The sequence below is a fragment of the Panthera uncia genome, chromosome D4 (assembly GCF_023721935.1).
Source record: "Panthera uncia isolate 11264 chromosome D4, Puncia_PCG_1.0, whole genome shotgun sequence".
Classification (NCBI taxonomy): Eukaryota; Metazoa; Chordata; class Mammalia; order Carnivora; family Felidae; genus Panthera; species Panthera uncia.
In genome coordinates, this window is record NC_064807.1 from 86191517 (window position 1) to 86210182 (window position 18666).

At 59.3% G+C, this 18666-nt stretch overlaps 1 protein-coding gene across 2 annotated transcripts in view; it reads left to right on the forward strand.

The window, feature by feature from the left end:
- The window catches only part of ASS1 (argininosuccinate synthase 1), a 52646-nt gene that overhangs the window by 19178 nt on the left and 14802 nt on the right, over window positions 1–18666 (forward strand). For both annotated transcript variants that reach the window (XM_049630290.1, XM_049630297.1), the window contains exons 7-12: window positions 2090–2164; window positions 5273–5343; window positions 5888–5918; window positions 11094–11184; window positions 14056–14140; window positions 14677–14741. In XM_049630290.1, coding sequence (XP_049486247.1) covers window positions 2090–2164; window positions 5273–5343; window positions 5888–5918; window positions 11094–11184; window positions 14056–14140; window positions 14677–14741 — 418 coding nt within the window. The remainder of the gene's footprint in view (window positions 1–2089; window positions 2165–5272; window positions 5344–5887; window positions 5919–11093; window positions 11185–14055; window positions 14141–14676; window positions 14742–18666) is intronic.

Genomic DNA, 18666 nt, shown 5'->3' on the forward strand with positions numbered 1-18666 from the left:
CCTTCCTTCCTTCCTCCTTTCCTCCTTCCCTTCCTTCCATCCTCCTTTCCTCCTTCCCTTCCTTCCTTCCTTCCTTCTTTCCTCCTTCTCTTCCTTCCTTCTTTCCTCCTTCCCTTTCTCCCTTCCTTCCTTCCTTCCTTCCTTCTCTCTCTCCTTCCTTCCTTCCTTCCTTTCTCCCTTCCCTCCCTCTCTCTCCTTCCTTCCTTCCTTCCTTCCCTCCCTCCCTCCCTCCCTCCCTCCCTCTCTCTCTCCCTCCTTCCTTCCTCCCTCCCTCCCTCCCTCCCTCCCTTCCCTCCCTCCCTCTCCTTCCTTCCTTCCTTCCTTCCTTTCTTCCTTCCTTCCTTCCTTCCTTCCTTCTTTATTTACTCAGATCAGACCCTGGACCAGGCTCCAGGCATACAATGAGTAGACAAGGCTGGGCCACAGAGCTGTAATGTGCCATCAATGGGAGCCCTATGGGTAATTTACGTTTTTCTAGCAGCCGCATCAAAACAAACCGATAAAAAAACACAAAATAAAAAGCGACTGGTGACCTCATTGTAATAATATGTACTGCATGTATGTCCTGAACCCTGTGTACCCCAGTGGTGTCATTTAACCTGCCATCGATGTGAACACATTACTCATGAGAGTTCTGAGTCTTCAAGCTCCTTGTGCTTTGCGGTGGCAGCACATCCCAGTCGGGACCGGCCAACGTTTCAGGTCTCGGTGGCCACACGTGGCTCCTGGCTGCCGGACTGGACAGGACAGGCCTAGGTCTGAGCTCCTTCGAGGTCCCTTCAGGCTAAAGCTGCAGAAGACGTGTCTCCTCCTGAGCACTGAAGGAGCCCTAAGAGGTTTCCTTATTTGTTTATTTAAAAAAAATTTTTTTTAATGTTTATTTTTGATAGAGAGAACGTGAGTGGGGGAGGGGCAGAGAGAGACACACACACAGAATCCAAAGCAGGCTCCAGGCTCCGAGCTGCCAGCACGGAACCTGACGTGAGGCTCGAACTCACGAGTCGCAAGATCATGACCTGAGGCAAAGTCGGACACGTAACCGACTGAGCCACCCAGGTGTCCCTTTTTTAAAGTAGAACATCTTTCTCTGTCCCTTTAACCAGCCAGCAGCTGCTTGCTGGGAGTGACCTGGAGGGAAGCTCTAATGGTCCCCAAACACTGGGCAGCTAAGAAGCCCTCAGCAGTGGCTGCTTGCTAGCTTGTCACAGGCCGGTGGCCATGGGGGCTTTCTCTTGACCCCTCCTCCCTGGGTTCCCACAGCAGCTTGGGGGAGGAGGGCAAGGTGTCTGGTTTCTGGATCTCTGTCTGCAGAGGCCGAGCCGAGGGGCTGGGATGGGGCCGAGGGCAGGGGCCAAAGCTGAGATGAGATGAGACCAGAGGGTGCCCCCCATGGCTGAGCCTGTGCCAGGGGCAGCTTGCCATCAGAGGCAGGGGCCTGGCTGGCTCCAGGGCTGGGTGGGGGCTCTTCTTGAGGACCTGACCCTTACACCCCCAGGCTGATGGGGCCCCCCGTGAAATGAGCTCAGTCCCCTCAGTCAGGCTGTGACTCCTCTCCCTTCCCCACCCAGCGCAGCTCCGGCATGCAGAAGGCAGGAGAACAAGAGAAATGGGTTGAGAGCACCATGCGTTATCTCTGAGCCCTGCAGGGCTTCTGCAGTGGTGTGGACCGCCCCCCACCCCCACCCCGGGCAGGGGTCGGGGGTTGCTAGCCCTCTGACCGGGGGTCCTAGTAGGAAACCCGAGGCCTGTCTGGTTCAAACCCTCAAGTCTCAGAGAGACGGATGCCTGGAAAGCCAGAGAACCCTTCTGGGGGCCACAGGGCCATCCTGCCGTGGAGCTTGGGCCTCTACAAAGCACGCCCCCCCCCCTCCAGTGTAGCAGGTCCTGTCCATCCCGTGCCTAATGGGGTACCACTGGCCACCCCACACGGACTGTATTCTCTCCGGGGGGGATGCAGTGGGGGACTCCCCACCCAGGTGACCGTTGGAGTCTTGGGCCCCTTAACAGAGAGGCCAGCTCTGTGGCCCCAGGGCCAGAAGAAGCCAGCATCTGGGCTCTCCCACATCTGACTCCTTGTCCCCATGCCCAGGTCATCGCTCCCTGGCGGATGCCTGAGTTCTACAACCGGTTCCAGGGCCGCAATGACCTGATGGAGTATGCGAAGGTATGGCTGAGTCCTCCCCGCCCCATCACCCCCAGCCCTGGCCCTCCGGGCATATCCCTTCCAAGGGGCTGGACCAGCAATACAAGGCTAAGGCTGATCCTTATCCCGGGGTGGGGGGGGGGAGTGGCGGGGGGGTACCGAATCTCTGTCCCAGCTGCCTCCCCCCCGTGGCACCTGTCCCCTGGGCCAGCCCCACGGCGGGCGCTGTGGTCACTACCTGGGCTGGGCATCTCCACGGAGAGTCTCCAGTCCGCCAGGTCAGAGGGTGACAGGCACCCCGTGCCTCCCCCTCTGTGGGAGGTGTGAGTGAGGTGTTCTTTGGCCCTCCGTTACCTGGCTGCTAATGGTCCCCGGCGCTTTGCAGGGAACAGGTAGGCACGCTGAGGGGCAGTGGCAGACAAAGGCTGGTGTCGAGCCAGCCCTTTTGAAGTACAAGTTGCAATAAAACATATTAGAAGTTTTGCATCAAGATCCTTAGCCGCTCCCCAGGGCACCTTTCTTTTTAGCGACTCAATGGCAGCTCTTGACAAACAGCCTCAATCAATCAGACGGGGGGAAAAGCGACTCGTTGCGCACGCCAGCAAATTGCTCAGGTTTTAAATAGCAGTCACCAGGGCTGGCTGTGAGCCCTCACCGCAGCCAAGGTGCCGCGTGGTAGGGGACCCGGCGGGGACGCGGCCCTGCCCCTGCCGCCAGCATCCCATTAAGACCTGGAGGGCTTGGAGGAAAGATCTCCTGTACCATCTGTTGTTTCATTATTAAGAGGGGAGTTTACGAGAGGAAGCCCATATGTTGCCAAACAAATTGTCAAATAGCAGAGCTATTAAGAGAACCCGGTTGACAGGGCCTCCCCCGCCGCCCCCCCCCCAAGCCCTTCGTCTCCTTGATCCTGAATATGGGACACGTTTCATCTTTAAGAATAATGAATTGGAACCCCCACCCCGAACTACATTCTCACGACTGCCGTCCTGGTTCAAGAGAGGGCCAGGGCGACCCCACGCGTGGCCCTTCGTTTCCGTTAAGCCCCACACAAAAGCGGCTCCTGGTTTTCCCAGCAAAGATGAATTTCCTTCCCAGATTTTGGGGGAGAAGTCACTTCACTGAGCTTCTGTCCCCAATAACCTTAGGACAGGAGAGCATGGCGGGGAGGGAGGTGAGGAACAGGCGAGTCTGGGGCCCCAGGCCTTGGGTTCTCCTCCCCCCGCCCCTCGACGGGCGGGCAGTATCTGCATTGAGCTCCAGGGAGTCTGAGCACATTCTGGGAGGGAGGCCGTGTTTCTGCACCCAGGAAATGACCAGAATCACTGAACAGCAACCAGGCTTTGTCCAAAATTCAGAGCCAGGCAGCTGATTCAGCTGAGACAAAAAATCAATGGGGCTTTGAAAACCCCTGCTTTCAAGGCCCGTAAGTTACCAAGGCCAAAAGGTGGGGTCGGAGACCCGCAAACATGTGTTGCCTGCATTTTCCATCCAGCCCCCCCAAGCCATCGTCCAAGGGGGAAAACACTCAGAATCACCCGTCCTCAGCATTGTCACCCTAATTAGTTTCTTTTAAAAAGCCAGCGGACAAGCCAGGGGGGGCTACAAAGCAGGGCGGTTGCCGCATACATGTTGACGAGGGTTTTTTTTGTCTCAGTTGCAGTGAGAATTTCTTTGCGGGCGGGGTGGGGGGGGGGAGCCTCAGGACAGAGAGGGGAGGGGAGACAAAAATCTCTTTGGAGGGGCTGCCCATCCTGCCTTCCCTCTCTCGTCTCCTTACTCCGACCACGACCAAGGAGCCCCAGTGGGAAAGAAGGCAAAAGTGTTTGCAAACCATCCCCCCAAACGGGCTGCAGGGAACCCATCTGCTGGCTTTCTCCGCCCCCAGCCTGGGGACGCCAGCGCCTGCACAGGGTCCCGGTCCCCGCAGCTGGCCCACTCTACCTGGAGGGAGCCTAAGGCCAGCACGTGCATTTGACTCTTGGCAGCCTGGCGGGGAGACAGGCGGCCCCCCTACGCTGGGCAGCCCTCTAAGTGGGGTGTTCTGTTTGCCCACAAATTCTCGAGCAGATACGGACTTACAGAAACGTTCCCCTGGTAAAGCTTGAGAAAAACGACTTAGAGGGCTTTTAGCTTCATTTACCTTGAAATTTTAAGGTGGGGCTGAAGGAGACCCAGGGGCTCCCTGGAGGAGGCTGGAATCTTACAGTCGTGGGAATGAGTGTGGCTCAGGGTGGCCCAACCAGGAGAGGCAGAGTGGTGCTGGTGGAGGCTACGGGGCTGGGGCTGGCTAGGCCTAGGACCACAGAGGGCACGGTGCCGAAAGGGGGCTTGGAGGCAAAGCGTCAGGTGTCACTGCCTTAAAGGGGCCTGGCTGGGCCCCTCAGCTGCCTCTGCCCAGTAAGCGTGCGTGCGTTAGATTCCGGCCGAGTACCCACCCAGGGCAGCGTGGGGTAGCTAAGGGGGTCAGCCTCCTCCTTATTCGGAAAGGGCCTTCACAGTGAGATCGCCAACAGCCTTTCAGACCCAGGGTCTCGGGTGGGATGAGTTTTCTCCTTGCACCGCGGATGGAACCATTCGGGAAGCAAAACACGATTGGAACCAAGAGAGGAGGATGGAGAGGGTGTGGATCGGCCCAGGCTGTTCTTTGCAGGGTTGCAGAGTGATGGGTGTGGCCGTCGCGCCAGGCAGGGGGAGAGGGGTGCCTCCCAGAAAGTGCCAGGCCCGTATCGTGAACAAGTGCCATGGGCTAGAAGCCCTTTGCTTGGGGCACAGATGGCTTCCGCGGTGGAAGTTTGGACCCTTCCAGCCCCCCCCCCTCCCGCTCAGAGGGTCGGGGACCCATTCTGATGCTCAGAATCTTCTGGAAGGAACCTCCAAGGTCAGTCTCCACTCCACGATGTCGCAGACACCATCCTGCGGTTTCTGCACGTGCGGGTCCAGCCACAGGGCCCTCACTCTCCGTGCAGCCTGGAGGAGGGGAGGAACACTAGAGCGGGGCCCTGGCCTTGACTGCGTGGTGACCAGTGTGTCTGCAGCCTGGAAAGAAAACCAAGGCAGCCGGGCCTGCCCCTCGGGCCTCCTTCACGCTGCCTCACTCCCACCCCTCGTGTCCCTTCTTACCTGCAGCAACACGGAATCCCCATCCCGGTCACCCCCAAGAACCCGTGGAGCATGGACGAGAACCTTATGCACATCAGGTAAGGAAGACGTCCCCCGCCTGTCCGCTGCCCCGCCCCGTGTCAGGGAGCACCTGCCTGCTCAGGGCAGATGTCACGGTGACCGCATGCGTGGACCGACCCACTTGTAGCTCATTGCACGGCCCTCTGGGGGGTAGATAGATGATAGGCACCTGGCCTCCGCTGGGGTATCCGGAAGGCTTCTCGGAGGAAGTGACATTTGACATTCAAACTTCAAGGATGAGAACGGACTGGACCGGCCTAGGTGCACGCAGTGTTTTAAGCAGAGAGAACAGCATGTGTGAAGCGCCCCCCCCCAAGATGGGAAGCCCTGGGGCCGTGCCCCCCCCCCCGGAAGATTGAGGGAAATGTCCCAGGGTCTTTCCTACAACCTGCAGTTCCCACAGCCAACTATGGTGGGCTCAGAATGTTCCAGGCGGGGCTGGCAGCGGTTGCTTTGGCAGAGAAAGAAAGGCAGGGCAGACTTGTGTTGGGCATGGTGGGGGTGGGGGGCGTCTCCCTGCCCCTCCCCAGCTGATCCCCTGTCTTCCCTCTCCCCCTGCAGCTACGAGGCTGGAATCCTGGAGAACCCCAAGGTAATCCCCCCCACCCCGTTTCCTGTGAACGGGCTGCCTGCTCCGGCCCGATGCTGTCTGATGTGATTGTAGCCTAATTTGAAATTTCACGGGGGCCGGGTGTGGGCCTGGGGCCGAGCCCTGCCTGCGTCCAGATCCTCCCCACCGCCCCCCACCTCCCCTCGCCGCCTCCCCACTCCATGCTGCTGCGTTTTGAGACACCCCCCCCCCCCACTCCCTGGCTCTCTTTTTCTAATTGCCGCCCGAGATGAATAGGGGAAGGAAATATTTCAGGACAGCATGGAGAGAGTGTGTGATTGTAAGACAATAAAGAAGCAATTAGGCAGATGAGACACTTGTAGGAGGGCCCAGGCTGTGCCCACCAGCTCTCAGGCCGCTAGTGCTGCAGTGGGGTGGGGGGTGGTACAGATTAGAGCCTCAGGACCCATTTGTCTGCGTTTTCTGCTTCCACGGCAGCCCGAGGCAGGCCGCCCTGATCCCGGGTCCCCAGCCTCCCAGGCTGGCCAGGCTGGGCCTCAGCCCTGTTTGAAGTTTAGGATTTCTCTCCCTGGGGGGTTTCCCTTTGTATCTCCCCCTACCACCGTGGGAGATGGGGGCTGGGGCGGGGGTGGGGTGGTGAGGGGTGGGGGGGGGGGACCCGGACGAAATCTATCCTGGGAAAAGAGAAAAATCTCTTTGTCCCTGAGGGAATGTGTCTCCATTCCCTGGCCCAGCCCCACACCAGGGCGGCTGGTTTGGGGGTGGGGTGAGCTGCTGGGTGGCTGACGTTAGGGAAGAAGTGTGCTGTGTGGGGTGGGGGTGCTTGGGCAGTGGGGTCTGGGGGATCCAAGAAGGCCAGCTGGAGGGGGGGGGTGCCCTGGTGGTGCCGGTGAGGGTCGGAGAGCTGGAGCCCCTGCCGGGAGTCCTGGGGGGGCCCCCCGGAGGGACCAGGCCTCTCCGGCAATGTGGGTGATATTGTAACAGCCTCCCAGTGACCATTTCTGGGGCCAGGCCCGGGTTTAGCTTCTTCTTGGATTCCTTTCCTTGGCTCCTAGCCATAAGCCAGTCCTCATCTTACGGGAGAGGAAAGGGAGAAACCAAGGCCCAAAGTTAAGTGGCTCCCCCCACCCCACCGCCTTCCTAGGGCACCCCATCTCAGGAGCTGGCCCTCCTACCTCCGTGGTTCCCCCAATGCCCGCCCCCACCCACACTCGGCTCTGCCCAATGTGTCACTCAAGAGAGCCCGCACCCTTGCCCCCTGGGGGCTGATGGCCCCACGGGGCTGCTGCCTGCTGGCCACAGGTTTTTCCAGTTCATGCTCTGCTGACCCCATGACACTCAGGCCAGCCACCCCTAATTAGCCAGTCAGTCAGCGCCAAGGGGGGCGGGGGAGGCTGAGCCTGGCAGAGGCAGAGCTGCGCAGAGGCAGGCTGTGACCCCGACCCCTTTCCAAACATCCTGTGGCACTCTCACCCACCAAGGGGCGGCTGGGGGGGGCGCGGGGGGCAGAGCCAAGGCCAGAGGGGAAAGTGCCCCTTGGGCAGTGCTGGGGGTGCAGATGGCTGTGTGACCCTGGGCAGACCCTCCCCCTCAGGCCTCCTGTCTAACGAGGGCGGTGGATGGATGCGTAAGGGCCAAAGAGTGTCTTTGTAGGAATTCTGCCACCCGCTCAAGTTGGGAAGGCTGGGGCCTCAGGCCCGGAGCTAAGAAACCGGGCTCTGAATCCTGGCTCTGCCCCTTGGTGCTGTGCCGCCTCGGGCAAGTGACCCAACCTCTCTGAGCCTTTGATTCCTCGTGCACACAGCGGGAGGCCCCAGCCAGCCCTTCCCTTCTGCGGCTCTTGGCCTATCCCTAGCGCAGGGCGAGGACACCTCGATCTTAGCGCCGGGCTCCCCGGCCCCCCCGCCCTGCCCTCCTTACACAAAGATTCTTTGGGGGATAAAGGGGCCGAGATCCTCGCGGGACCCCTCTCATCGGGCAGGGAAGGCTGGGCTGGGTATGAGTGAGAGGAAACATCGTTCCCGCTGGGCAGTGTGGGGTAAGGCTGAGGACCCCACGGTCCGGCTCTCTGGGGCCTGCCTAGCTTGGTGGCAGGGGTGGGGGGGCTCCCCCAGCCTAAACCCCAGGACACCCCCCCTTGCATCTCTAGATGCCCTGTGCATGGTGCCAGCCTCCACCCCCCCCACCCCCCCTGCCCCACCGGCAGCCCTGGCCCCCTTGGGAGGAGATGGGGAGACAGCTTAAGGGAACGGGGCCCCCCTCCCCCTCTCCAAAAAAAGCCCCAAGACCTGCCGAAGGGAGGGTCTGAAGGCAGATGGCGGAGCCATTTTCTGCCTCCGTGAGGGCTGATTGAAGGGCAATGAGGCAGCTAATGCGAAGAAAGATAGAAATTTACTTGCTTTAACTTCATACGGCACACAGTGAAAGAGTTCATTCAGTCGCCGGCCCGCCATATCTGATGGATGAATAAACCATTTTCAGCATCGACCATGCCTCTACATCATGGTTTAGTTCATGGGCCATTTGCTTCCAATTTCTCCTTCTCGGCCCTGTTTCATGCTTTCTTTCGGCCTCTCCCCCCACCCCACCCCCCACTCTCTTCTTTTTTTTTTTTTCCCCCCCCTCCCCCCCCCCCCCCCGCGCCCCCCCCAGATGACATTGGAAGTGAGCCCTCCCGCTGGGAGGGATAAATAGATGGTATTGATACTCGGCAACAAACTATTTGTCATTCGAACTGGGCTTTTAGGAGGGAGAGTAAAAAAGAAGGCAGGCGCCCGGCCACCTCGGAATGCAAAGCAAATGTCACTTGATTTCTATTTAGTTATTTTATTTAATCGGTGCTGTCAGGGTGTCGGAAACCGGCAGGACAGCTGCATCCGACGTCCACCGCAGAGTGTGGGTCGCTGGCCGTGCGGCTCTGCCCGCCTCCTCTGTCGTCCCAAGTACAGGCCATCTCGTCCTCCGTTCCCAGCTTCGCAGAGAAGCGCGGCTGGAGGTCAGGCAGCGCTGGGGGGGGGTGGGCGGGAGGAAGGAGCCGTGGGTGCGGGACCGGGGACCCTCAGCGCTGGCACCCCGCTTGGAGTTCATCCTGGGCTGTGGGGAAAGGGGCTGCGGAGTCAGGGGGGACACCCAGAGGTCCAAGCCCTGCTCTCCACTTTGCCTTTTGGCCAAGGACGGTTTGTCATCGGGCCTGCCTGTGCCCAAGGAATGCGGTGGTCGGCAGGACCCAGCCGTGCCTGGGGACCCAGCGGTGCCTGGGGAGCTGGGCATTTCTCTGAAACCACGCGAAGCCTGTCCCCACCGTGCACGATGGTGGCTGTCTCGGGCCCAATCCCTCCTGCTGTTTCTCAGCCCTTTGGTTTCGAAACCAGCTGGGGAACAGCAGGGGGTGATGGGAAGAGCACTGAACAGGGAGTCTAGAGTCTACACTGGGGGAGGGGGGCGGGACAGGCAATATGATTGGGTCAAGCCACTTCTTTGGCCTTGGTTTTCCATCTCTGCCGTGGAGCCATCAGGTCCTGAAGGACCCTCTTCTGCCCGGAGTCTGTCTTTGAGGTCAGCTCTGGAGACTTATTCCCACCCTACAGATGGAAACGGATGAAGGCATACAGCGGGGCCCAGGTCGTGCAGCAATCTGGAGGTGAGGGGTCCACCGCAGACCCCTGCGTGAGCTCAGAGGTAGAGATAGAAGCCCAAGCATCCCCCTTGCCCAGGACTGAGGGGTGCTTAGGCGGGCGGGAACCAGGATGGCTGGTCACTCGGGCATACAGCCAAGAAGCAAAGTGACCACAGGCGAGGGGGCCCAAGGCACCTCTGCCGGCCCACCTCTCCTGGACAGGCTCTTCCTGGAGGCAGACGCCACCGGGGGCCTGTTCCAGCTGCCATACCCCACCCCTGCAGGGCAGGTCACAATTTGCACCCGACCTCCCTGCCATTTTCTTGGGTGATGTGCACGCCCAGTAAAAATTACAAAAACCATCCTGTGTGCTTATGGTGGAAGATGGTCAAGGGCAGGGATCGTTTCCCCATTTTGCAGGTGAGGGAAACAGGCCCTCCCCCTCCCCCGGCCCCAGGCCGGAGATCCTGACCCCTGGCTGAGGGTATTTCCCACCAGTCTAAAACCCAGCTCGTGTCTGTGGCCAGTCTCGGGGTTCCCTGTCCCAGGCAGGGTTCAGGCTTGCACAGAACCTAGTTGCAGCCATGGTCCGCCCCCCGCCCCCCGCTCAGCCTCTATTTCTTCATCTATAGATAGGATGATAGCACTTGACCTTACCAAAGGGGGCCGCTGGGAACCTGAAAGAAACTGCAGGTGGAAAGAGACCCGTGAATGTCTACAGGGTTCTGAAAGCAAAGATTTAAGGAACTATGTGTCCCAGGGTGTCCCAGGTGGAAACTGCTAGGTCCGGGGTGCCCACAGGAGAGACTAGAGCAGTCAAGCTGAGAGGCAGACCCCCCTCCCCTCAGTGGCAAGGATCCTGGGCCGGCGGGGAGTCTGTGGGGGGGGGGGCGGGTAGCCAGGGCCTCGGGAGCCCCAGGCAGTCAACGGTCCCTCTGCCGCTGGATCAAGACGAGAGGCCCATTTTCCAACACGCCCAAGGAAAAATATACATAAAGGTTGATGTGCTTTCAAATGGGTTTTTGCTTTACTCTTCTCTTTTCTCCCTGTGAGTATTAACCTCGGGGACCCCGGGGACGGCTCGGCCTGCCGGAGCACCTGCTGGGGTCACGCGTAGTCATTAGCTTTGCGGTCAGTGCAGAATAAACCCCAATTCCCGGCGCCTGCGAGAGCGAGCGCCCGCTCCCGGGAAGCCCGCTGCCACCCGCCCGCCCGCCTCGCTCCTCCAAAGTCACACTTTTCTTGCCTGACTTGTTCCTCTGCTGCTATTCTTTTCTATTCTACCTCCAGCTGTGGGGGCGTCGAAGAAAAAGATGAGATCAAGTTGAGGGGAAAAATTGTCATTTCTTGAGCCCTTTGTTTCCCAGGCCCCTGGCAAGTGGGGGGGTGCAGGGGGGAGGCCAGCTCCGGGCTGGGGGGCTGGGAAGACCATGGGTCCGTGCCAGGCGGTGGCAAGGGCCGTGGCCCCCTAGTTCCGGAGAAGGGGTGCAGATGTCTGTGGGAGGTGGGGTGCAGGGACTGGCACGGCACAGCTTGGCTCTGGGCACCCCGGCCTCCAACCTCTTTATGTCTTTTATCAGAACCAAGCGCCTCCAGGCCTCTACACAAAGACCCAGGACCCCGCCAAAGCCCCCAACAGCCCTGACATCCTTGAGATCGAGTTCAAGAAAGGTAGGTGCCCGCCTGTTGGGACGCGAGGGGGTGGGCTCTTGGGGCCCTGGGGTCCTGGCTCCTTTCCCCTGTGCCCAGGCCTGGGCACGAGCCCTCTCCATCCCTCCTGTGTTCCCGGAAGCCAGAATTCAGGTTTCCCAACCCCCGCTTCCCCAGATGGCATGGTCCACGGAAGCCCCCCAGGCTTAAGAGAAAAGCACCCTCAGTGGCCCATCACATGGGCTCACGGGCACCAGCTCTGACGTGACAGCATTCCAGTCCCCAGGCAGTCATTTGCCAGCTGCTTTGGGACTTGGGACAGTCATTCAGCTATCCTGGGCCTCAGTGTCCCTTTCTGTAAACTGGTGATAAAAGCATCCGCCGCCTGGCATTTTCATGGCATGGAATGAGGTCTGAAAGGGACGTGTCTGCTACCGGGTTCCGGCACCAAGGAGGTGCTCAGTAAATGGCGGGTCTTAGAGAGCCAGCCTCGGGGGGCCCCTCTGACCCCACAGCTAAAGCCTCAGCTAGTCCTAGGCTCGACGCTGTCCACACCCCCTACCCCAGACTCAAAGCTGCCACCACTCTTGTTCGCTTTGGCCGTGGGTGGGTGTCCTGATCTCCCTAGCTTCACTGCTAGCAGCAAGACATGTTTGCTGGCCCGGCCTGAGTGCCCAGTCTCGAGCCTGGCACCAGGCACACCTCTTGCCGCAGAGGACAGACGGGAAGGCAAGGTGAGCCTGGTAATGAGAAGGGCGGGGCCAGGCTCAGAGTGAGGGCTCAGGGCACCCAAGGAGAGGACCTGCCCAGGCAGCTGTAGAAATCGGGGAGGCTTCCTGGAGGTGGTGCTAGGCAGGAGCTAGAGCATCCAGCAAGGTTGGGGGGGGGCATCCTGAGTCTGGACAAGGAGGCTGGACAGTCCATCCACAAGGCCACTCCCTGGGCTAGAACAGAGCGGAGGGAGAGGGACATGGTCCCTCCCAGGGCACCTCAGAGACCTAGGATGGGGAAGGGGAGGTGGGGGTTCAGATCTGTGCCTCACTCGTGCTGGTGTGACCTTGACAGCCAACTTCACCCCTCTGGGCCCCGGGCTCACTTTCCTATAAAACAGGCCATGGAAATGATGCTCGTAGGTGCTGAGTATGATGTGTGGAGCGAGACAGTGGGAAATAGAGGCTGTTAGTACGCGGATCATCCGCCTCTCCTGGCCTTTCCCAGGAACCTGGCCAAGCCAGCGGGCGTCTTCATTGCCCCCCGCCCCCGCATCCATTCAAACGCTTGAATTTCATGCCACTTGGGAACCAAAGGGCCCGTGGTCTGACGCCCCCGCAGGTAGCTGAAACCCTAAGTGCCCATTCTGTCTGACCCAGGTCTGGTCCGCAGGCATGGGGCATCTCCGGGCACCATCTCGAAGAAGGTGGCAGGAGGGGACCCAGGCAACACCTCCGGCAGGTTCCGCCGGGGAGCCTGGGAGAGGGTGGGAGGCGGGCAGGCAGCAGGGTCCCGGACACAAGGCTCTGGCAGCCTTTTCTTCCAGAAATAGGGCAGCCCCAAGGGCTGAGCTGGAGAAGAAACGTGATCCATTTTAATGATTTGGGGAACCGTCTGGAAAAAAACAACAACAAAAAAACAGACGGGAGGAGCCGTCCCCGACTACTCCCATTCACTCTCTAGTTAATTTATTTGAAGTTTTAATCTAATTATTAACTATTTTAAAGGCTAAGAGGCTTTCTCCGGCAGCAGCATCGACAATGTTAGCTCCTCTCTGGGGCAGGCCCCCATCCAAGGCCCCTGCGAAGGCCATAATAGGACTGGGAGGGAGAGAAAGGGAGAGGGGAGAGGCGGGCAGTGGCGAGAGGGGCTTAAGGTTCATTATTGGGCAGACTTACATTTAATAGCAATTTACAACCAAGTTATAAAACCCCTGGAAATGGGGGTGAAGAATGGCGAGGTGACAGCGCCTTGAGGGAAGCCCCTCCAAGCGGCGCCCGGCTAATAAAGACTGGAAAGCCGCTATAGAGGCTGATTGGCCCCCGGTCGCTGGCTACATGGTAATGAGCTGGGCAGATGGGTGGGGGATTATCCGCCAACTTTGAACAGCTTTTCTTTGTCACTGTTACAGCTCTCTTGTTAGCCCCCTGATACATTCATTGCTCATTTCACACCGCTCCAGAAAAGTGCCCCCTTGCTATTCAAAGTCAACCCTGAACCCACCCACTGCCCCCCCTTGACTCGGCCCTGCCCTCCCCTCCCCGAGCAGCGGCCACCTCCCTCCTGCCCTCCTGCCACCCCAGCCCCGACTTCTCAGAATTCACGGACACCTCCCGACACCTCGCCTGCTGGAGCGGGCACCCCTTTACCCCGGCAATTGGATGGCTGTGGCTCTGGAGGTCTGGGGTGCGGGGTCCCGGGGGGGTCCACCTGACGGACGCGGCAGGGGGCTGTGAGTGTGTGTGTGTGCGTGTGTGTGTGTGTGTGTGCGCGCGCATGTGCATACACGAGCCCGAGCCCCTCCGCATCTCGGCCAGGCGGCCTGGGTAGCTGGTGGGACAGAAGGTGCCCGGGCGTAAGACAATGGTGGAGCGTGAAATTCAATTAGTTCAGGGCTGGTTCCAATTTCACAGCCCCTAAATGCAAAAGGGACAGAGAGAATGGGAAGGGTGGGGGGCGCGTTTTTATTGCATTTTCCCTTTCATTCTGGGGGGGCGTTCTCGCCCCTTCTCTCCCTCCAGCAGGCCCCAACCTGCACAGGGCTTTTCAAGGAGTCATTTGGAGTCCATATCTGTCACATCCATTTAAGGCGTTGCGGGTGGAGGGAGAGGGCGGGGTGCCAGGCACAGGCTCCTCCGAGCTCCGGCCCCGCAGGCCCACCGCCCTCTCCTCCTGCCCTAGGGGTCCCCGTGAAGGTGACCAACGTCAAAGACGGCACCACCCACCGCACGTCCCTGGAGCTCTTCATGTACCTGAATGAAGTCGCGTGAGTGCCCGCAGCCTTTCCCGGCCTCCTGGGAGACCACCATCTCGGGCAAGCCTTGGCACAGGCCATTGTGGCTGATGGTCACGGCCTGGGGCTTCGGGGCCAAGGGGGATGCGCCTGGGTCCTGCCGGTGGCCTTTGGCACGGCCCGTAGACAGGGGGTCTCCTGGTTTGAGCTTCTGAGCCCTCCGTCCGACCCGAGACCGGGACAGAAGGAAAGATGAGCAGGGGGTAGGGCTGGTGCCATGCAAGGCCTCAGGACGGAGGTAACAAGTGGCAAACTCAACTGCGTGACCCAGGCGATCCTTTCCACCCTCGGGGTCTCAGTTTCCCCACCCGTGCAATGGGCGGTTGAAGCAGGTGACTTGGCTCAGATGTCCTTTGAGTCTTGGATCCTGCGATGGTGCCGGGCACCCCCCCATGTGGCTCTGTGGCTCTGGCGCCCCGCAGCTGAGAGCCCAGCCAAGAGGGCGGCCTCCGACTCGCATCCTCGCGGCGGGGCGGCATCTGGTTTTCAAGAACCCGCTCTCCCCACAGGGGCAAGCACGGCGTGGGCCGCATCGACATCGTGGAGAACCGCTTCATCGGGATGAAGTCCCGAGGTGAGTCTGCTCTCCGCCCTCGGGGGCACGTCTCAGCTCCCAGAGACTCCAGAAGCCCCCCAGATCGCCATCCCATCGGGACGTCGGGGCAGGTTCCTTCCCCCCACCACACCGTTTCTCCCCTGTGAAGCGGGGATAGCGGGCCGTGTGTCCCTGACTCCCAAGGGCATCATGAGAGGCACTGTCCCAAGAGTGAGGAGGAAGCTGGGGGTCCAGGAGGGGCTCAGAGGCGAGGGAAGGCCAGGGACGGGCCTGGAAGCCAGGCTCCCCTGTGCCCTGGGTGGGTCGGCCAGGTCTGGAGGCAGACCATGCAGGGCCGATTTCACAGTCATTAAGGCTTCTTTGAGGAGGCCGCCAGCCCAGCAGGGCAGGAATCCTGCCAGGGGTGGGCGCTATGGGCTGCGCTGGTCACGCGAGGGGGGCCTGCGCCTGGGTTTGGGGCAGCTGACTCGGCTAGGCGGCCTGTAGCTGCTTTTGGCTGGCCCAGGAGTGGAGAGAGGTTGGTCCCAACCAAGCAGGTGCCTGTCTCTTCTCTTTAGTAAGCAGAGCCCTGTGATTTTCCGGCCATCGCTCACAGGGGCATCAGACCGATCAGTCCCCAGGCCACACCCTCCCCTCCGGGACTCGGTTTCCCCATGCAGGGGGATCTCAAATCCCCGCAGGAACTGGGTCTGTCAGCATGATATAAAGCAATGCTGCCTCCTTAGGGAACTTTAAGAGGGAGAGGGAAATCTTGCAGCAGTGAGAGCCCCCAAATCGAGCCCCTGATTTTTTAAATACTGGTGGTGAGCTTGGGGGGGGGGTCCCCTATTTTGACAGATGTTCACCTTGCTTTGCTTAGGTTCGATTTATTTCATGTTATTTTTTATTAAAAACAATTTTTTTTAATCTTTATTTTTGAGAGACAGAGTGTGAGCAGGGGAGGGGCAGAGAGAGAGGGGGACACAGAATATGAAGCAGGCTCCAGGCTCCGAGCTGTCAGCACAGAGCCAGACGCGGGGCTCGAACTCACGAACTGTGAGATCATGACCTGAGCCGAAGTCGGACGCTCAACCGACTGAGCCACGCAGGCGCCCCGTATTTTATGTTATTTTTAAAAGTTAATTTTCTTATTTGGAGAGAGGGAGCACGAGCAGGAACACGCGTGCGAGATGGGAGGGGCAGACAGAGGGGGAGAGAGAGAAAATCCCAAGCAGGCCCCACACTGCTATCGCAGGGGGGGACGTGGGGCCCGAACCCACAAACCATGAGATCATGCATGCCCTGAGCAGAAACCAAGAGTCAGATGCTTAACCGACTGAGTCACCCAGGCGCCCCTTCTTCGGGCCAATTTAAAAAGATAACACAAGCCAAAGGCAGCCAGGCCAAGGGATAGTCACGGCGCTTTGTCCTTTAGGACATTTTTACTAAGATTCTCAGATGCAGAGAGCTGATGGCCAGATTTCAGCTGTCAGAACAGCGCGCTGGGCCGGAAGGCAGGGTGTGGGAGCTGTCACTCAGGCTCGCCCAGGCTTGCCCGGTGACCTCTGACTTGTCAGCTCGGGGCCCCGGTTGGCCCACGTGTGACGTGGTAGGCAGGGGGGTGGAGGTCGGATCTTCTTGCCTATGACCTGTTTGGATGTGTCTCCAAAGGTGTGGGGAGGAGGGAGGCAAAGTGACTCCTTAGCCTCTTTCCCATGATTTTTTTTTTTTTTTTTTTCCCCTCCTGGACTCAGCTACTATCTTCCAGAAGCAACCTAATTGAAACTCTCAGGGAAGGCCTTGTCAGAACAATATTACTAATTAGCTGCTACCTCTTACCCTCACTTACCTTTGTCTCTTACCTGTATTAACGTCTAATTAAATGTCCCTTTGTCTCCGTCTGCCCTTGGGAGACAGCACAATGTAAAATCGTGCGAGGCAGATCTAGGCGGACCTTGGGGAGCCACAGATCCGCAACCTTCATTTGACAGAAGGGGAAACCAAGGCCAGGACTGATGCCCAGACCCAGAGAGGCGTGGGGCTGAGGCCAAGAGCTGAAACTCGGGGGTGGGGCACACCCAGGTTCCGGCCGTGTTGCATAGTGGGATCAGGTGCCCCACAAATGACAGCAGCCACAGAGGCATGCTGGAAGGTCAAAGGCGGCCTGTGCCCTCGGGGAGCTCAGTGTGGCTCAGAGGCATCCTCTATGGCACCTGCCGTCATGACCTTCCCGAGCCATCATTCGTGGATTGTGGACGTGTCTCGGTGCTTTGGAGAGTGATGCCAACCGACCGGGACAGGCACTTGTGGTGAAAACGAATCACCTTCCGGGTAGGGACTGGCCTGAGGTCACTCTGTGAAATGGCATCCCGCAAAGTAGGGACAGTCGAGTAAACTTGAAGGGGGTAGTCATGAAGGCCTGGACGGGGCTATGCTGAAATGACACCCTGGAGACGGAGGCAGGAGAATGGGCTTCAGCGGGTAGATGTGGAAGAGAGAGGGTGGAGTGGAACATTCTGGGGGGATTAGTGAAGAAGTTAGGGGGCGCCCCAGGTGGCCTGTTAGGTCTGAGGGGGAGCTGAGCCCCTGGAACCTGATGGAGGCACATTGGAGGGCTGGGCTTTGATAGAAGACGTGAGTCCCTGTCTCAGCTCCATCACCACTGGGAAAGCGACTTAGCCTCTCCGGGTACTCTGCGTGTACCCGTGGGGAGCCGTCCCTAAAGGCACAGAATTGAGCCCGAGAGCTGTAGAGCCTTTGGAGCAGACAGTCGACATTCCGGCTCCCAAGAACTTGCTGTGTGACCTTAGCAAGTGGCTTTCCCTCTCTGTGGCCCCAGCTGTCGAAGGTGGGGTCGGCCTGGGTGATCTTACCCCTTGGAAGTTGTAATTTGCCTGTTTTCTTACTTGGATCAGAGGGGGTGAGAGAAGACAGCTGCTTCGCGATTTCTCGGGCGGTGTCCTGTTTCTACGAGTAATTCGTTGGGAGGATGAACGAGCGGCGGGGGGGGGGGGGTAAATGAGGGTGCTGGGGATGTCCACACGACAAGGTCTTTATGAAGTCCACAGTAATGGGAGAAGCTGTTAATTGTCAACGATATTGAGGGCAGAACAGGAAGACGCTCTTGTCCGTCGCTCCGTGTACAAGGGGAAAATGTCATTTGTATTGATTTTACAAAGCTCATAATTGAAATTCGTTAAAGGGCTTGGTTTCTTTTTTTTGGGGGGGGGGGGGGGGAGTTGGGTAGGGAGCTGGGCAGTGCCACTGCCCTGAGCCTGGGGTGGTCATGGGGTCAGAGGGGCAGGGGACTGGGGAGGCTGCAGACGGAAGTCCTTTTGCTGTATTGTGGCTGTTCACGTTGTCATTATCACATTATCTTTTTAACTCTGGAGGGGGGCTAATTAAGTGAAGTAAATGAAATCAGTGGGGAGGAGAAGGGGGGCAGGGCAGGCAGGAGGGGAGCGGGGAAGGCGCCAGCTCCTGTCCTTCCGCTCACCTTCTCCTTCTCCAGCCACCTCGGCTCCCTTCTTCGCTCCCAGCCCTGTCCCTCCCCGGCTCACTTCTGCCTGCTGCTGCCTCTCCCCCCTGCGGACTCCCTGCCTCTCCTCCTCATTGCCTGCTTCTCCTCTTCCCTCTCCTGTCCCTCTCTCCTCCACCCTTTCCATCTCTCTCCCACTCTCCCCTCCTGTCTCACTTCCTCCCGATTCCTCCACTTTCTGGCTAAGAAAAACCAAGGGCTGCCCGCCCACTTACCCACCTGCCTGCCCACCTGTCCAGGCCTCCCAGAGGCTCCGCTCAGATGGAATGTTCCAGATGGAGAGGAGAGAGAGAGAGAGAGTTATGCAACAAAGATGTCTGTACCCTCAGAGGCCCACACTGCTCACCAGGCTGGGGTTCGCAGGGCACCAGGAGCACAGAGGACGGCTGGAGACCCACCATGATTTGCCTCCCCGTTACCATGGCA